This window comes from Pangasianodon hypophthalmus, chromosome 8, assembly GCF_027358585.1.
Source record: "Pangasianodon hypophthalmus isolate fPanHyp1 chromosome 8, fPanHyp1.pri, whole genome shotgun sequence".
Lineage (NCBI taxonomy): Eukaryota > Metazoa > Chordata > Actinopteri > Siluriformes > Pangasiidae > Pangasianodon > Pangasianodon hypophthalmus.
In genome coordinates, this window is record NC_069717.1 from 7830541 (window position 1) to 7848646 (window position 18106).

The window sequence follows — 18106 nt, forward strand, 5'->3', positions numbered from 1 at the left end:
CCGCTGGTTGTTTACGTAAGGAGCGTAAAGTGTGACGCTGTGTTGTTTAATTTTCATACGGACTGCTCAAACATAAAGGGCGGCGGACAAAGTATTTATTTGTTATGGAAATAAAATAATCCAGCTGTACAGGTGAGTTTATAGTATTGGCTAATGGAGGACACACTACACCGAAGAGACATGCAGGTTTACCTGTATGCGTTAAAAAAAATGTAGTTAGCCTTAATCCTAGTCTCGAACCGCTTCCCCCGCTGATTTAATACGCTGCAAAGGTTTAGCTAGGTGGCTAATGGCTAATGGCTGAGAGGCTAACGCGCTAGCTGTCCGAGCAAACGATAAAGAAGATGCGAAGGATAAAAACTAAAGAATTAAAAGAAAAATGTATAATAATCTGTATTTATGTACAAATAAATATTGGACCGATACTAAAAAACGAGCTGCTGCTCTGGACACAGAGAAGGATTAAGCCTAGTCCCAGCCTCAGGGATTTTTACACAATTATCCCGAATAAAAATCACCCCGAAATTACTACACGGCTCATAACATGGCGCTTTTATTCTAACTGACTCATGTGCAATATGTTTATAAATGCATTATAATAAAAATACAACGTGTGTATTGTGTTGTAACTAAACCCCCCGGGCCTAAAGGATTAATTCCTTCCATAAATTATTAAAACACATTCCGGGGATTTCAGTGTTTTGATTGCATGCAAAGAGGATGTTTTTTTTTTTTTTACTTTTACCGTAATATCATGTATATTAGAAAAAAGTTACGGAAATATCATTGTATCTGGACCCCATGTATAATGCATCTAAGTAATAAAACAGGGTAAAAAGAATTATTCATGAAAACACCTATTTATTTGTTTGGTTGTTTGTTTTTTAATTAACATTAAGATTTTAAATATGACAGAATATTTAATACAAAGAAATCAAGGCAGTAAACAGGATACAATTAATTGTTTATTTATGTATTCATTCATTTATTCAACAACATTCAATCTAAAATATTATTATTACACAAGGCAAAGCATATGAAGCTATAAAACAGGATAAAAGGCATTATTAATGAAAATACGTCCTATGTGTTTGTTTATTTGCTTGCAAACATTGAGTCTTAAAATCTTATGTAATATTTAATCCAAAGAATACAGTCAGATCAAAGCAGTAAACAGGGTAAAAAAAAAAAAAAAAACATTATTCAATACATTTATTTATTTATTTACTCACTCAAACACTTACATACATATTGTATATACAAATGTACATGTAGGTTTAAAATATTACACAATATTTCGTATGTAGACCAAAGAAGTAAAATGGAGTTAATATATATATATATATATATATATATATATATATATATATATATATATATATATATATATATATATATATATATGTTTATTTATTTATTTGTTTGTTCATTAATAAGCAGGCTTAAAATATTACACAATATTTAATACAAAGAGTACAAATGGATTAAAGAAGTAAAACAGTAAAAAGCATTACTGATTCAAAATAATGGTAAAGTCTTTCTAAATAATTAATGTTTAATTCATAGAATATTTTTTCAGGTTTAAAACATTACACCATTAGTATTTAATACAAAAACTCCATTTGAACCTCTGCAAACGTTGTTATTTTTATGTAAAGAGCATGTCTAAAACACAACCACAGTGTCCCTGGTTAAGCAAACAAGCAATAATGCACTAATGTAATAAAATAATGTTATACTACTTTTACGTGCCTAAACAGGTGTTGATTTAAAGGATTGTTGATTGATGAGTGTCTTATGTGTTAAAACAGGACGCCACTGATAAAAGGGAAAATGTGTTGTGCAGGTTACATTTTGCTCTACAAAACCATATACTACCATACTAAATAATGTTGAATTGTGTTGAAATTCTGTTTAGTATGGATATATGGAATTAGTTTTTTGATTGTTCCTGTCTAGTACACTTTGTGCTCTTTTGAGAACAGGTTAATGCAGTTTAGTGATGCAGAAGAGGGCAAAACTGTCTATATTTGTGAAAATGTATCCTACACATGAGGTAGGATATTTCATGCTGAGCAATATTTCTTAATCTTTCCTTTCACAGATGCCTGCACCTACTGCAAGTTCATCACTGGGTTTTTGCAGATCAAAAAGCCTCAGACAAATACTTCATGACTGACCACAATGCTGTAATGAATACTGTAAAAACTGTGACACTATGTAACAGCATGGCAGAAACACTGTTATACCTGGACAATAAATAACACACTGAGACTCTAAAGCAGTTCAAGCACACTCTGTACTTTTTACACTCTATTAATGAGGTGACTGACCAACAGCCTTACTTGTCCGCATTTTAACAACACCTTTCTCTGCACACACCCACCCACACGTACACAAATGAAAATGCTCACCACCATGACATACCGAATGCCCAACTTCACCCTGGAGCAGAAGCTCTACCTGCTCCGGAAGATCCACAGCGTGGTGGACGCTGTGCAGGACTTCCGCAAGGACACCAACACCACTGTGTACCGCAATGCTGTGTGGGCCGAGCTGGCGCAGGCCTTCAACGAGGCCTTCCCAAACCGACCGCCCAGCAGCGTTGGCTCTCTCAAAACCCTGTGGAAGCGGCTGAAGGTGGAGTGTCGCGTGGCGTTGCAGAGACGTCAGGAACAGCAGGCAGCCGGCATGCCTCTCACTGCCCTCACTCAGGTTACTGAGCCAATACTGCATAGCTTTCTCAAACAAATGACAGCTAGTATCATACTATATTATAGACAGCCAGAATTATGTAGTATTAGTAATATTATTACCTCCCAGAACAGAACTATTATTGTGAACTTGCACATGATGTTTACTACCACAGTAAAGTTTGTCAGCTTCTTTATACCTGGAAGTTGCTAGCAATCAAACTCACAGGATAATTACAATTCAGTACTAATTGGAAAAGACATTTTTTTAAATTATCTGCAATTCTTTTCTCTCTGTAGTTTATGTTGCTGTCACTCAGCCCCCTCCCTAACCCTGAGATTTATTAATGTCACAGTCAAATTAAAAACATGGCACACTGTTTTCAGAACAGTGTTTTTATAATGGGACAAAATATACTTCTGTTAAAATAAATATCCTTAATGACTGAAAATGACCTTTTCTTTGCCATGATGAAAAGTTAAGTAGTATGTTGGAAACTCTATACCAAAATCTATTGGGACTCACACATACGAAAGCTGCGTAAATTAACCTGTGTTCTGAGTAGTTAGTGTGGAATCCTGGGAGCTGTAGTACTGATATTCCCCTTGTCCCTGCAGGTGCAGCGAGAGGTGATGGCTCTGGTGCCAAACCTGATCTCCAACATTGAGGACATGGATGGAGATGGCAGCTGTGCCTTGGTCACAAACAGCTCACCTGGAGCAGGTAAACACACACACCCCTCACCTTACTGCTACAAACAGCACATACTGTCTTTCCTGCAGTATAGTCTTGATGTTGAAGCGAGGGAATGTAAATTTATTTTGTGTGTTCTCTTGCTCTCTCCTCACCTCTCAGTGACTGGGGGTTCCAATGGGAATGAGCAGGAGGATCCTGACCAAAACAATGTAATGTGTTGTAAACTTGCCTTATTAATTTATATGAAACATTCTCTAGTGTTGCAAAAATCTGAGCTAATGATGTGCCAAAGAGATTAGTGTTTCTTAAAACAAATCTCTACATATAGCATATAGCCTATATCTTATGTGATTACCACAGACAAGAATTTTGATGTTTCCCTGTAGGGGGAAAAAAACTGTTTACTGAAAAAAATTACTTATAATGTAAGACTAAAATCAGTAACTGGGGAGTAAGTAAATGTTACAGTTATGTTAAATGTTTAACTCTTTAATTTTCTCAGAAGTTTCCTTTCTCTTTGTTTTTTACAGGAAGTTGACAGTAAAGAGCTTGTAGCCATTGACCTCGGCTTAGTCTCGCCTGCTGAACCCCCGCAGAACTCTGGAACACCTCCTGGCTCTGCATCCTCTCCCCCCTCCCATATCTTCTTCTCTCATTCCAGCACTTCGAGGGGCACCCAGCAACGCTCTTCTGTCTTATACCCCAGCCAATCCAGAGCTGGCTCAGGTTCAGGGTCGAGAGCTGCGAGCACTGACCCCCCACGCAGAGTATCAGCAGTACCTCAGGTGGCCCCCTCGGCACCAATGGAGAACTCGTTTTTGTTTCGGGACTCTCAGGGGCTGGACTCTGGGTGGGAGGCTCGCAGACAGGAGGCACTTGAGCTCGAGCACCAGCAGACCATGAGCCTGCTTCTGCTGCAGCAGTGTGTGTGGGAGGAGAAGAGGAGAGCTGCCCGGCAGAAGGAGAAGGCGGCGCGGGCCAAGAAGCGCTACTACCAGGCCAAACTGCACAAACTGGGGGTTGAGGTTCAGCTTTCCAGCAGCGACAGCGATGAGGGTGGAGAGCACCCCCAAATATGAGCACTGATTTTCTACAAAAGTGTCTTTTGTAGAGTCGTTTATGTGTATTTGTGTGTTTTTTTTTTATTGATATATATTGAGTTTTTTTAATCTTGATACAAAAACAGATTTTATTTTTAGTAATCATGTATTATAGGTCCAGTACGTGTCAGATTATGTCATTTGTGTCAGTATCCGTGTCAGTTTTGTGAATCAGTGCTACTCGACCTGTTTTAACTCTAAAGCCTCCTCATTTCTGTCAGTAGATCTTCCATTTAAAGTAGCTCTGGGTGCAACAAAATATGGTGGAACTCAAAGGTTATGAGACTTCTCAGGTTTTTTTTATTTCAGTGTTTTAAGATGTTGTGGTTAGTCGATGTGAGACCTTTAAGGGCTGATGACTGATGATAGACTGAAATTGTGTTCGATTATATATTGTAGTATTATCTTTAAAAAAATGATGTTGCACAAACTGCGAACTGTTAGATGTAACAGTGACAATTTTGCTTTTACAGTGTTCATTGAGAAGGCAGGAAGTTGAGAGGAATGTGTTTTCGTGTTTTAATGTCGTAACTCTGGGTGTAAATCAGTATAATTATTCATTCTCAGGGTCTGTTTGTCTGTGGACTCCTGGCAACAGGAAGTTGTCAACAAACTTCATCAACCAATACCATTTTGAAATACTTTCAGGTAAAGAAAAAAAATACAAGACTCAAACACTGCTAGCAATAATTTTTTTAATGTCCAACATATCTCTTGTACGGTTTCTGTGGTAACCAACAAGCCTCGGCAGCTGTTTTCCCCACTGGAACCCTCCACCATGTAAACGGGATAACAGACATCCCATAATAAACACATTATCAGGTGAAACAACCCCTCCAATTTGCTCCTGTTTCTTTTTTTTCACTTTCTTCTTACCCAGAATGCAATGATGCATTGGTAGGAGCTCATATCAAACAATACTATGTACCAAAATGCCACACGTTGTACATTTTAACAAGTAAATTCCGCTCTCACTTGATCAGCTTTCCAAAAAAACAAACAAAAAAATCTCTCTCTCTTTCTCTCTCACTCACACTCACACTCACACACACACACACACACACACACACAATCATAAAAACAATCTGAGAGTAATGATATGACTGTTAAATTAACCTTAATAAATAAATATTAACAATAAATAAACAACATGTCTGTACAAGATAAAAAGATACATTATAATAAATAAAATATAAAAATGCCATAAGTAAAAAAAAATTAATTGGAGCAATTTTTGCTAGGTATGAGGTATAAAAGGAATGATCTTGGTTCTCTTATTTGGCAGAACTATTTGACAATATACTATAGGATAACTCAGGAGACGACACTGATGCATTTTTTCTTTTTAGTGACGTATGCTGCTCGTATAAGACTCACTGCTCTCTCGCCACAGAGCGTATTCGGTTCTGTTTTGTTGTGTCCAGTGAGGCCCTTGCACTCTTTACTGCTTGAATGACACTGACAAATGCCTGTGTAAGGACTCCTTATGGTCCATTTAGTGGAGGCAGCTACAGCCGATTTAGACTCGATTCACCAGTTTCAAGAAAACTGAAAGGTACACATTCTGACAGCATCTGTACAAGCACATATGAATACCAGTAACTCTGATTTTTAAAAAAAACTGTTAGTAATATTTTCTTATATTTCCAGAAAGCAACTAGATTGGACAAATGCAACATGGAGAGCTGAGTACAATGCTGTATGCCTGCTTAAAATGATCAGCAAAATTTACGGATGAAGTAAAAGCTTTGAACAAATTCTAACTAATACTTGTTTGGTCTGAATTGAAGTACTGAAATTTATTTAGCATTACTGTTCTGAATTGAAATTCAAGCAGGCAGGCATACAGGATGCCCAAAAGGACAGGCATAGTTTTACAACTTGTTTTTCATGTTTTTCGCTTGTATTTCATGTTCATTTTTACCTTCATCTTCCGATCAAACCAGCTGCCTTAAAACATCTCCTTAATTCACAATCATATTGGTCAAATCACATCTCTTGGTTTAAAATACTTTTACAATCGCTACTGCTGGCATTTCGCACTAAATCACACATCAGGATTGTTGACTCCCTCAGTGAACCAATCCAAGCCTCTGATCCCAATATATTTAGGTAACAAAGACACGTATATGAGAACTGTTCTGAAAAAAAAAAAGTTTGGGAATGGTTCATGATGGGTGTGGGAATGGTTTAAGATTCCTCTTCATTGAGACCTCATATTCACTCACTCATTGACCCCAAATGCCAGACACAATCTGTAAAAACAACAGATCTTTCATCTTGAATGAAAAAAAAATACAAAACTGTATAAAAAGGTTATATACATATTTTTTTCCTTCTCTGACCGGCCCTCTCAGTATTTGTCCTTCACTGATGGTGGGAATCACCTCATTTTCTTCTTCCTGCTCACCCTGTAACTCCCCTTGGCCTTGGGAGGCTGTTATAAAATATGACTGTAAACCATCAGATTGAAGATTCGACCCCACTGTCTCTTAATCAGTCACGCTCTCAGGTCCTCCAGTATCCCAGAATGCACCTAAACTTTCTTTCTGCTGTCCTACTGTGCCCATGAGCAGACATGCATCATGGGACTGATGAGATGTCATCAGGACTGTCCATCACTTCTGTGGGCTCTAAATGAGGGAGACGAAATATAGAAAGGAGTACGGAGTTAAACAAAAAAGATAAGGACAAAGTACAAAATAATACCAATGGACATATGAAACTACTGAAACACAACAAAAAGAGGAAAGGGGACTTACTCTGAGTCTGGGGACACTTCAGAGATGCTTTGTGAGGTTGCAGAGTGAGGCGGTGGGGATGGGGAAGGACCAGCAGCTGCAGAGGCGGGGTTAGGAGGCGGAGTCAGTACCGTGGAATTGAACGAGGCTAGGATAGAGGAAAGAATGTCCAGGTGCTCATTAGAAGGTTGGCGACTGGGCGGAGCTCCGGGGGCCGTTGCAGGTGTGGGGTACCTACATAGAGGGGCGGAGTCTAATCTGCCATGCCGTGAGTGCAGGGCTTCTTGAGGTTCCTCTGTGATTGGTGGAGGGGGAGAGGATGTAGAGTGAGACTCTGGGTGTGAGAGCTGACGTGGGGGCAGAGTTCGGAGCCACTCGCGGCATGGTTGTGGCACCGTTCCTACACCCCCATTCGAATCTAGCTGCTCCCGGGAACAGCTGAGGTGCTCTCTGGATGCCTGCTGCCTCATTAGTGTGCTCAGTGGCACTCTCATACCTCCTAAAGAACCTCCTTCCATTCCTGTTAGGCCCCCTACACCAACTATTCCTGCCCCAAGATCCTCTCTTGAGGCATGGATGCTGTGGACGGGGCCTAGATGTTCTCTGGAACCGAGCTCACGGCGACGCGGCAGGAGGTCAAGGTTGTCGCGAGACCGTTGACGCCGTGCGAGCGAGTCCAAGTGCTCGCGGGAGGAGTAGCGTGAGGCTGGCTGGGACAGAGAGCCCGTGCCCGAGCACATGCGGCCGTAAGAGGCGGCTGGAACACCCCGGTGGCCCAGCGTGGACGTGCGATACCACGAGAGCTCGCTGGGCACACGACCCACTGAAGACAAACCCTGCAGTGCTGGAGGACAACCAAGACGGTTCTTTAAGATACCTGGAGAAAGGGGAGGCAGATAAAGAATGTCAGTGAGCTGAATTTGATTATTCATTTGATTACGCATTTGTATGTTACCTATGTAGAAAGGTCTAAATGAAAAGAAAAAAAAAAAATCACATCACACCACAGCTCAAACAAAATGATTCTGAGGTTGCACAAAGGGGAACAATGTGCTTTCCAGTTTCTTTGCTAATTAGAAAGACGTGAACATCATCTGCTCCCTCCAGCAAACCTTGCACTAATGTACACTATATGATAAATGACCAACACACCCATAGGTACTTGTCGAACATCCCATTCCAAAACCATGGGTATTAATAAGGAGTCCTGTTGTCCTCCACCGGATGGTCAGGTGTCCAAAAACTTTTGGCCATATAGTGTAGATACATAGGTGCTCCACGCCAGCCTTCTAGCCAACACCTGGACTTTTTCTCTATCTCCTCTATCCTGACCTCCCAACCCTGTCATGATAGTCTTTGGGCAACTTCTTCTAATCTCACTCTTTATGATAAGCAGATCTCTGGTTTCACTCATGATTAAGCTCCCATGGTTAATCAGCAGAGTCTCTTTTTGTCTAACTTTTCCTAAATGTAGTAACAGTGAGCCAAAAATTGCATAGTTGTGCATCTTCCAAAATAGTACAAATGAACAAGTTACATGTTACTTTATTGAAAGTGTAAATTGACCCACCTCGTGTTGGTCACCTAATCACTGCTTAGCCACTGTTGCTAGCAGTTTTGAAGAGTACCAGCATTTTGCATGGAAGAGTTTGAATTTAAAGCTTAAGATTAAAGGATGTTCAACCCTGGTGTCAACTGTATGTGTATGTGTGGTCAAATTTAGACCTCAATATCAGCTAAAAACAGACACATAACCAATGTCATGTCTATCTGCTCAAAGATGTCTAAACATCATGTGTCTACTCGGTTATAGTGCTGTCACTGGCTGGATGCGTATCTCGGTTTGTGAGTAAGAGTCCTGACTTCAGGAGCTGCCCTCCTGGCTCTTGGCACCCTATTTGTACTTGTGCATGTGTGTTTCACCTTTGCGGTGTCTGTGCATGTGTGTTGGTCCGTTCTCGTCCCCGCTGGTGAGTGCAGCGTCTGCCTGATTGTTATTGGCTGCATCTTTGCTGTAATCGGCCCCGAGACGGCGCTCCGAACCCCATTTTTGCAGGGAGTGAACCTCACAGCCCTCCAACGCAGGCCAATAGGAGAGCAGGTCATTTCCATCCAGATCTGACACGGAAACAACACACCATGCTATTGGCCGGCAAACAATGCTTAGTATGAAATAGAAGTTTCTAGGGCTGCACTAAGGTCTACTCTATTTGCTGTAGTATTTCCTTATTGGTTTTAAACCAGGCTAATGTTACCTCGAGGGCAACACAAGATTTTTAACTTCTCCCGTTTTCATCAGTGTCAAAGCAAAATGATAGAACAAGATGCTCTTCAAAGGCCCGAATGTTCTGCTTGATTTAGCAGAGACAGTGTACTTTACTTATATTGAATTATATAGCACTTTTGGTGGTGTGTATGCAAACAGCACCTACCAGAAGACATACTAATAGTACCTTTGGCGCCATTGTGGGTGGGGTCAGTGAGCAATCTCTCACTGTGATTGGTGCGTTTGAAACGCCGTTGGATCCGTCCACGTAGACGCACGTTATCCTCACTCTCAGAAGATGGAATGGACAAACTCCTCTCCTCCTCCAGAGAGAGATCAGAGTCTGAGTCTGAGTCCTCACCTGATGCAAAGAAGACAGAGTGAGACGAGGAGAGAGAGTAAAAGAGTGTGAATTCACAAAAAGACATATGTGTGAGTAAAATCTGAAAGAAATACCATATAACAAAAACTAGGGTATTATTATAAGTGGCATGGAGGGTATTATGTGGGTTTACCTCCGTCACGGTGGAACATGGCCACATCAAGGTCAGTGGCTCCCTTGTGACCCAGCATGTGCTCAGCAGTCTGCCGTGCTAGAAGGTTTTCCCTACTCAATAATTAAACAATAAACGAACAAAACAACACAAAGATAAAAAAAAAAACAAAAAAACAGAAAGTTAGTAAACCGAGCCTAAATGGTCTTATCTTTAGAAAATAATGATGTATCTCAGCTGTTTTAATTTAGGAATTAAGGGGTAGAATTATAAAATGAAGCATTAATTACTTAAAGAACGGCAGTGACAGGCAATTTGTTTGGTGTTTGCTTAAGAAAAGATTTGTTATTAGATTTATTCTTTAACCTACTTAGCTAATAATTCTTTTACAGCATGACAAATGAGTTGAGCTTCTTTATCAATAAAAACATATATAATATAATGTGATAGTATAATCAGTGAAAATGTGTCTTTTTTATTATATTGCTGTCACAGATTTTGTAGAGGAAGTGCAGATTTTATTGCAGAAGGTGCAACAAAAACAACCAAAACAGTGAAAACAAGAACTATAAACATAAGGAATGGCTGCAAGGCAAAAACAGGCAGACTGTGATTAAGGCTGTGGAACACACACCGCCACACACACAGCACAACAACAAAAACCTGGCCCAGAAACCCCCAGAAACCAGAACTTAAGTAGGGGTGCTTATTAGGGTTAACACAAAACAGGTGTGGGTGATCAGTGGGACATGTGACATGGTCATGTGACATGCTGGGGCTGATGGGTAATGTAGTTCAGCGCCGATTTTGAACTTCTTAAATGATGAAGGTGTAAGTAGGCTTAACTTGCTCTTTTTTGGTTAGTTTCAGAGCATAATAATGAGCATAATAATTGTTTGTAAATGTGCTGGATTTCATTAAATCTGAATCAGGATTTTCATGAATCTCAGTTACATGATCTCAGAAATCCTGTGTGCTTTCATGTTCATTTTCAGCTGCTGGGAATAACTGAGTTAATAAATGAGTGGGAGTAGCAGGGGTGGACAAATTATAAATGTATAAGTTAGCCCACCAGGCAAGTAAAAGCTCCAGGGTGCTTCCCAGTGCCCATGTTTTGCTTGCCCATATACTTCACTGAGACTAGACTAAAAGGTGGTAGCTAATAATGTAATAACATACAGCGAGCATTAATACAGACTATGAGAAACAAACAAGTATGTGAATTCCTGTGGAAGGGACAACTGTATAGCTGTAGTTTTTATCGTCTCCTGATAAAGTTTTTAATGTAGCACACTGTGACCTTGACATAAAGCCACCATAAAGTTGTTGGTGAACTTTCTGGCTTTGAAATATGATGTGCTGCACAAGTTAACTAGCATACTGTAGTACATCCCACATGTTCATGATTCAGCTGCATGCTAATTAATCCGCTTAGTAAAAATCATTCTGCAGTGAGCCAGATGGCACGTGTGTGTAGTGCAGTAGACAGAGGGATTCGGAATGAGTAGCATGCACTGTAGTTATGTATGTCACACCATGGTGAAGTGCATTAAGTTTTAACACAAGTACCAAATGAAAACTTTTGTCTACGTGTCTAATGGGCAACTATGAACACAAAACATGCTTATCCTAGGCACACAGGCTACTGATCCGTCCACCCCAGTTGTGCGGTTTCATGTCCCTAAGCATATCCTGGTCGTTTGGGAACTTTGTGTGTTATATGGAACTCATCTCAGAAGTGTATTCAGAACTATAGATTACACAGCAGAGACAGTTGAGTAACATTATAGCAAGATTCTCAACTTCTTTTGGTTTGGGGTTCCATGATCATATTTATTATTTCACATTAATGCAACTTGGCATGAAATATATTAACAAAATGGTTTCTTCAATCACTAAAAAATGAAACTGTTTAAAAAGCGGTCTCTTTTTGACCATGCTGTCTCTGTCCATATTTCCTGTGATGCATTGATGTTATGTTAGTTTGTATTTTTACCGAGCACTGCTGACTGATGATATGGTGGAGGTTCCCAGTGTGATACGATGTAATCCACTCTGTTCCAGCAGGGAGGCACTGTTGTATGGGTTCTGGCCCTACACGCACAGATATATACACACACACACACACACACACACCACAAAACAAAGAAACTCACTTTATTAATACATACTCTGCTGATCAAAAGGTTTTGAATACCAGGATATGTTGCATTTTTGCTTGAACTTCAAGCAATGCACTTTTGTTCTGCGACTTTTTATTTTCTTGGAAACCATCAGGATCTAATTGGATAAGTTCTGGTGAGGTTTTCCGTAAGGAGACATTTATTTAACATTTATCAAAGGAGTCTCCAGTGTTAGTGCTTTGTAACTGTCAGTACGTTTTCTGCAACAGGAGAGTCTTCAGGACAGAGGGCTTTGTACTTTCTGGCTTATCGGTAACATGACAAGTTGCATTTTTTTGTTTTATTAACTTCAAGAGAGAGAAGCCAAAGAAAGGCTGGTGAGGGAGCAACTGTTTATCGCTGCTGTAGAATAAGTGATAATAAGAACTAGGTTTTTTAATGGACATAAAATATCTTTTTTAATACAAATTGTTGGTAAATTGCTATTGTATCATGGGAATAAAACACCTTGAGACATGATTTTATAAGAAAATAATTAACGCTGGTGTGGTATTGGCATTACACTACCCTGTTGTTGATTATTTTCCTATAACAGCGCAGCAGCTGCTCAAATTCTTTGACTGATATACATTCTGTACATATACAAATAAATACATACATTATATCTGATATTTTTAGTTGTATGTGATTTCTGAGATAATTTCTTTATGATAATTTCTGAGAATTAACAGGCCACCAATGATTCAAACCCCAACGTGTGTGTGTTTGTGTGTGTGTGTGTGTGTGTGTGTGTGTGTATGTGTGCTTACAGTAATCTGAGGAGGTCTGGGAGGCTCTTCACTGGGACTCTTCTTGCCAGAGCAGGCTGCTTTCCAGGCTTCCTGCACTTCTGAGTTCAGCAGAGTGAAGACCAGCAGCACTGCCAAACCCTAACCCACAACACCACAACCTGGTCAATGCTCACACACACACTCACATATTTCACACACTATTCAATACACAGGTTCGCTCACCTGATCACACACACCCAAAAAATAAAAGATTAATACTTACCATGCACAAACCCTCCAATAAACATTCATATAAGCCACACACACACACCTGTATACAGCAGAGGATGATGAAGAGGTAGTGGAAGGCCAGGATGCTGTTATTGACTGCCATTAGCCCAAAGAACCACACACATGCACTCAAGAGCAGCAGGAGAAAGGCACTGCGGATAGTGGCACTGAGGCGTGAAGAAAAATGGAAATTATCCACATTAATTCATCACTAAAGTTTTTGATGGAGCTCATTTGGCAGCATAGGAGAAGGTTAGCTAAAGGGGACTAGCTGTCTGACTGAATAATGTTAGATCTGACCCTAATGTAACCTGAAAAACTGGGGCAAAAACAAGACATCCAGTCATGCAGAATAAAACTTCTCCTGATTCTCTCTCTCTCTCTCTCTCTCTCTCTCTCTGTGTGTGTTTGTGTGTGTGTATTTTAAAACTCACATTACGGGCAGCTTCTTTGTCTCCTTTTGAGACGGATTGCACGTCATACGTAGAACCATCGTAAACATCCCTGCATTCATCTACGAAAGAAAGAAAGAAAGTATATATATATTAGTGATTTATTGATTTATTTATTAGAACAGAATAACATGTTTTGCCAGTTGTATGTTGTATCATAGAGGTCAGTTTATTGTGACACTAATAATGCCAACACACACACACACACACACTTGCTTGTACATATGCACTGATGGATGGATGGATGGATTGATGAATAGATGAATGGAAGCATGGCTGGATGGATGGATGGTTGGAAGGATGGATAGATGGATGGATGGATGGATGGATATATGATTGGATGGGTGGATGGATGGGTGGATGGATGGATGGATGGATATGTCTTATATATGACATTGACATGATTTATAGTACAATGGCACAAATTTCTCCTTCATATTAGACTGCCCTAGACTGGCAGCATGCGGTGTACATATGCCCACAGGCCAATTACAGTAAAGTCAAGCATCATTATTTCCACTACAATGCCTGGATTTGGCTCCATGCTGGAATTTAACTCACTTTAATTCAATTCAATTTAAATTTATTTGTACAGCGCTTTCAGCAGTCACACAGTCACTAAACAGCTTTACAGGAATCTGGGTCAACATCACTAATGAGCAAGACAAAGGCAGTGGAGAAAAAAAAATGTTCACTGGAAGTAAATCTTGCCTCATCACTTCTCTGTGATTACATGATTTACTAAATAAAAATGGGCGTTTGAAATATGCTTCCCAATCCATTTCAGTAAAGCTATCCATCTAGGTGATATCAAGAGCGGGAGAAAATTAAAGTAGGTCACATGCTAAAACATCTATGCACACATATACACTACAGAAATAAGAGTGTTAAATATTAACTCTAAGGGTTTAATCAAGGCTACATGGATGATCTTGATGACCCTGATGTAGCCCTGAGCTAGCCCTGAATAAAATGCAATACTGATTATTTGCAGAGTTTGGCGTACCAATATAACGATGACGATGGGTCCAGCAAAACTCCAGATAAGTTTATCATAAAGGGAGATCCAGCAGAAATCAGGGTTCCCATAACCTTCTGGGTCCAGACCCACAGCCAGTCCTAGAACACAGACACATAAATGTCAAGACATACCATATACTCGACAGATAAATAAATAAATCCTTTTTTTTTTTTTTTACTTTTTACTTATTTGTACTTATCTGAAACATTAGCTTAGTAGCTACATGCAAAACTAATGGAGTTCAACAGTGAATGTCTTGGGTCATCAACTACATTTAGGAAATTGTGTAAATTTTATTTTTGGATAAAATATGTTTTTAAACTGGACACACACTACAAGACTTTAGCCTGATTTTATCCACTTTTAACAAATTTTCTGAATCGAGAGATGAATTTTAAGTATGGGAACATAACTGATGCACAGATGATCTGGAGGCTAAATGAGTCAGTGGTTTTTATTCTTGTTAAAACATGCACAAGTCTTGTCATGTGAAATGGCCAGTGATGTAACTAAATGACTGATGACAAGTTGAGAAAAAAAATGTGGCAAACGAACTTGCAGAATTTATGTAATATAAAAATATTCCAAAACCGCTAAGACATCTCCTTACAGAACTCAAATTTTTTGAATTTGTTAAATAACAGTACTTTTTTAATTAGTTTATTATTAGTCTTAGATTTTGGGGAGCATCTGCCATAAAAGTCTCTGTGAATGAGCTGTTATTATGGAAATGTTAACATATTAGAACAAGCACATTAAAATGAACCTGTGATTTTATTTACAGTCAGCACTACTGTCAGAGAAAAATTAAATTAACATCTTCTGACCAATCAAATTTGAGAGCTCAGCAGCACTGTGATACATAAAATACATATAAATACAATAATACTATGTTTATTACAAGTCTAATTATAATTGCTAGATGGCCAGATAGCTAGATAAATAGACCAAAAAGTAGAGAGTGCAAGCAAGAGTATTTAGAATAATAAAAATAAACATGAACATATTCAGTACAAAATTATAACATATTATAATACTGGATATAAAGTGAGTAAAACCTTAAATACATAAGGCTTCTGAGTAAATGTGAACATGTCAGTACAAGACACTATCACAGACAAACTAAGCTTTAGTCTAGACGTGTGAACCCACAGTGTAAATGGTCAGTGTCACTTTAACTACTGCTGAAAGACTTTGGGTAAATGCTAATTCAGGATTGGTGGCTTCGTGCTGAGAAGCCGGGGTCAGGAAGTCATTGTGCAGTGTCCGCAGAGATTATGAGGGATGAGGGTCTTGCTCAAGGTCACCCCAGTAGTGATTTGACCTCAGTAACCCCCTGGCTGCTGACTATCTCCCACGAATATAAACTTAAAAAGGCTAGTGTCATACAGTTTTATTGGAGAGACAACGCAACTTTGACAAATGCTAATGGAACCTTAATCCCTAGGCAGTATTAGGCAGTATTTTACTCTTATAATACGTGGTTAACCGCTTAAATCATCAAGTCATTTCAAATCAACTACTATATAAATTATATTTGATTTAAACAGAAAGTCCTATAATTGCTGTTTTTTTTTTTTTTGCATGTGTATGTGTATCTACCAGTAATGATAGCAGGCACTCCCCAGCCAATGGCGTAGTAAAACCTCATGGCTCCATAGTTGATGTTTCGGGCTTCAGTCTGCATGCGGTAAATGTGCAGAGCCTCCACAAACATCCAGGCAAACGCTGACATGAAGAAATAATGCAGCAGGATCGCTACCACCGTGCACAAAAACTGAGAAAGAAAACACAAGTGTGGAGAAAATAGGATGTCAGTCAGAATGCAGGAGCGTGACTGAATAATGTAAAAGAAAAACAGGATGACACAGCAACAGAATCTGTGCAGACAATAAACCAACTGGAGTGATAAAGTGGAAAATAATGATATACCATTATGCCAAGGATGATGTGAGAATAAACAAGCCAATAAAAATATGTTTTCCAAATAAATAGCCAGTGGGATTACTGGAAATTCATTAAGTAAGAGATACTAGGCCTCATTTATGAACTGGATGTAAACAGATTTATTTGTAAATCTTTCACAGGGAACATTCACACAATTTATATATAAGAACTCACTAATGTGAACCTCTATTGATAGGCTTTGCACAAATTTAATGAAAATTTTGCGAAACTCAGTCATTTCATATTGATGACCTGAAAGACCTGAAAGATGAAGTGCCTGTCAGGGATTCTCCAGCGAAACTAATGTAAAAATTCATGCTCTCTTAGCAGTGTGATATCATAGGCATAGGCCTTGCTTAAACTGAGATTTATAGTGGTTGTTATGGTTACATTTCAGCATCCCTGCATAGTATCAGATGCATTGATTTAGCTCTGTGATTTCACTTTTGTCTTCATATTAGTTCATTAATGTACAACTCTAAGCCAAGGACAACCAAATGTGCCTATTGAATAATACACTACAATAATGGAGGCACACTTAATTTTAACCCAAGAGGGTAGAGAGTGCAGAACTGTGCAAGCCTGTCATCCATCAAACTGACAGCAAGACCACTGAGTCTGTCTGACACTACACACCATGTCTGAATTATTTTTACTATGCTACCATGGTATTTGTACACGATTTGAGACCTTCAAGCTGTGCACAAAACTAGTTCATTCTTTTATTGAAGCTGAAATGTCACTAAAGCTGCAATTCAAGCTCTGAAAAACTATTAATCATGAATGAAAGGACATACAATGATATCGTGCTCACACATCCACACATCTACTCACACACACACGCACGCACACACACACACAAACACACATGCACTGAATTTATTAACTCGTCAATTGCAAGTGTTTATTGTGAGTGGGCTGCACTCGAGGGAAAAGTGTGTGTGTGTGTGTGTGTGGCTGCATGGTTGTGTGTACTTCAGACAAAAGCATTTTACTCAAGTCTGAGTCACAGCGTAATATTCAGTGTGATTGATGGTGCTCTCTGTGCCGATGGCGGTGATAGTAGCGTTTAGATGAATATCAAAATCATGCTTCATAGTGCTGTCTGTAACATTTATAACCAACTGCTAATACATACATTTTTACACTGAGCCGGGTAGAAGGTATATGTCTATAACATTAAACTGACTTTTAATGATTTATATGTCCATAACAGCCTCACACATTCACTCACTCACTCAGTCACTCACTCATCACTCATCAGGTAGTCATTCCCTCAGTCACTAAGCCCCCACTCAGTCACTCATTCAGTCACTCACTCAGTCATTCACTCAGCTATACGTTCGCTCAGTCACTCAATCAGGTAGTCAGTTACCTAGTCACTCATTCAGTCATTCAGCCAGTCATTCACTCTGTCACTGTCAGTTAACCAGTCACTCACTCAGTAATTATTCACTCAGTAAGTCACTCACTCATTCAGAAACTCAGTCATTCATTCAGTCACTCACTGA

The 18106-nt window shown here is 39.3% G+C and overlaps 2 protein-coding genes across 3 annotated transcripts in view; one reads left to right on the forward strand and one right to left on the reverse strand.

Annotated features, from left to right (window-relative positions):
• Position 1: 1 nt before the first annotated feature.
• LOC113528372 (fibrinogen silencer-binding protein) lies at positions 2-5323 on the forward strand. Its single transcript, XM_026916892.3, has 5 exons — positions 2-132; positions 2105-2715; positions 3312-3417; positions 3550-3599; positions 3921-5323. Exons 2-5 carry the CDS (start codon positions 2401-2403, stop codon positions 4467-4469), a joined length of 1020 nt encoding a protein of 339 aa, XP_026772693.2. The 5' UTR covers positions 2-132; positions 2105-2400; the 3' UTR covers positions 4470-5323.
• Positions 5315-18106, reverse strand: part of celsr3 (cadherin, EGF LAG seven-pass G-type receptor 3) — a 62838-nt gene continuing 50046 nt past the window's right edge. Inside the window, exons 26-36 of one of the 2 annotated variants that reach the window (XM_053235996.1) lie at positions 16251-16425; positions 14634-14746; positions 13610-13689; positions 13216-13342; positions 12924-13043; positions 11988-12085; positions 10013-10107; positions 9685-9858; positions 9155-9349; positions 7253-8108; positions 5315-7123 (exon numbers count right to left, since the gene is read on the reverse strand). In XM_053235996.1, the coding sequence (XP_053091971.1) occupies positions 7096-7123; positions 7253-8108; positions 9155-9349; positions 9685-9858; positions 10013-10107; positions 11988-12085; positions 12924-13043; positions 13216-13342; positions 13610-13689; positions 14634-14746; positions 16251-16425 (2061 nt within the window). In that variant the 3' untranslated portion in view covers positions 5315-7095. The remainder of the gene's footprint in view (positions 7124-7252; positions 8109-9154; positions 9350-9684; positions 9859-10012; positions 10108-11987; positions 12086-12923; positions 13044-13215; positions 13343-13609; positions 13690-14633; positions 14747-16250; positions 16426-18106) is intronic. The other variant, XM_053235997.1, reaches the window with a different exon arrangement.

Excerpts from the sequence above, each read along its gene's own strand:
- LOC113528372 (XM_026916892.3), top strand. The coding sequence starts at position 2,401 with ATGAAAATGCTCACCACCATGACATACCGAATGCCCAACTTCACCCTG. Across the intron at positions 3,418-3,549 it reads AAACAGCTCACCTGGAGCAG|TGACTGGGGGTTCCAATGGG; the intron begins GTAAACACACAC and ends CTCACCTCTCAG. Across the intron at positions 3,600-3,920 it reads AGGATCCTGACCAAAACAAT|GAAGTTGACAGTAAAGAGCT; the intron begins GTAATGTGTTGT and ends TGTTTTTTACAG.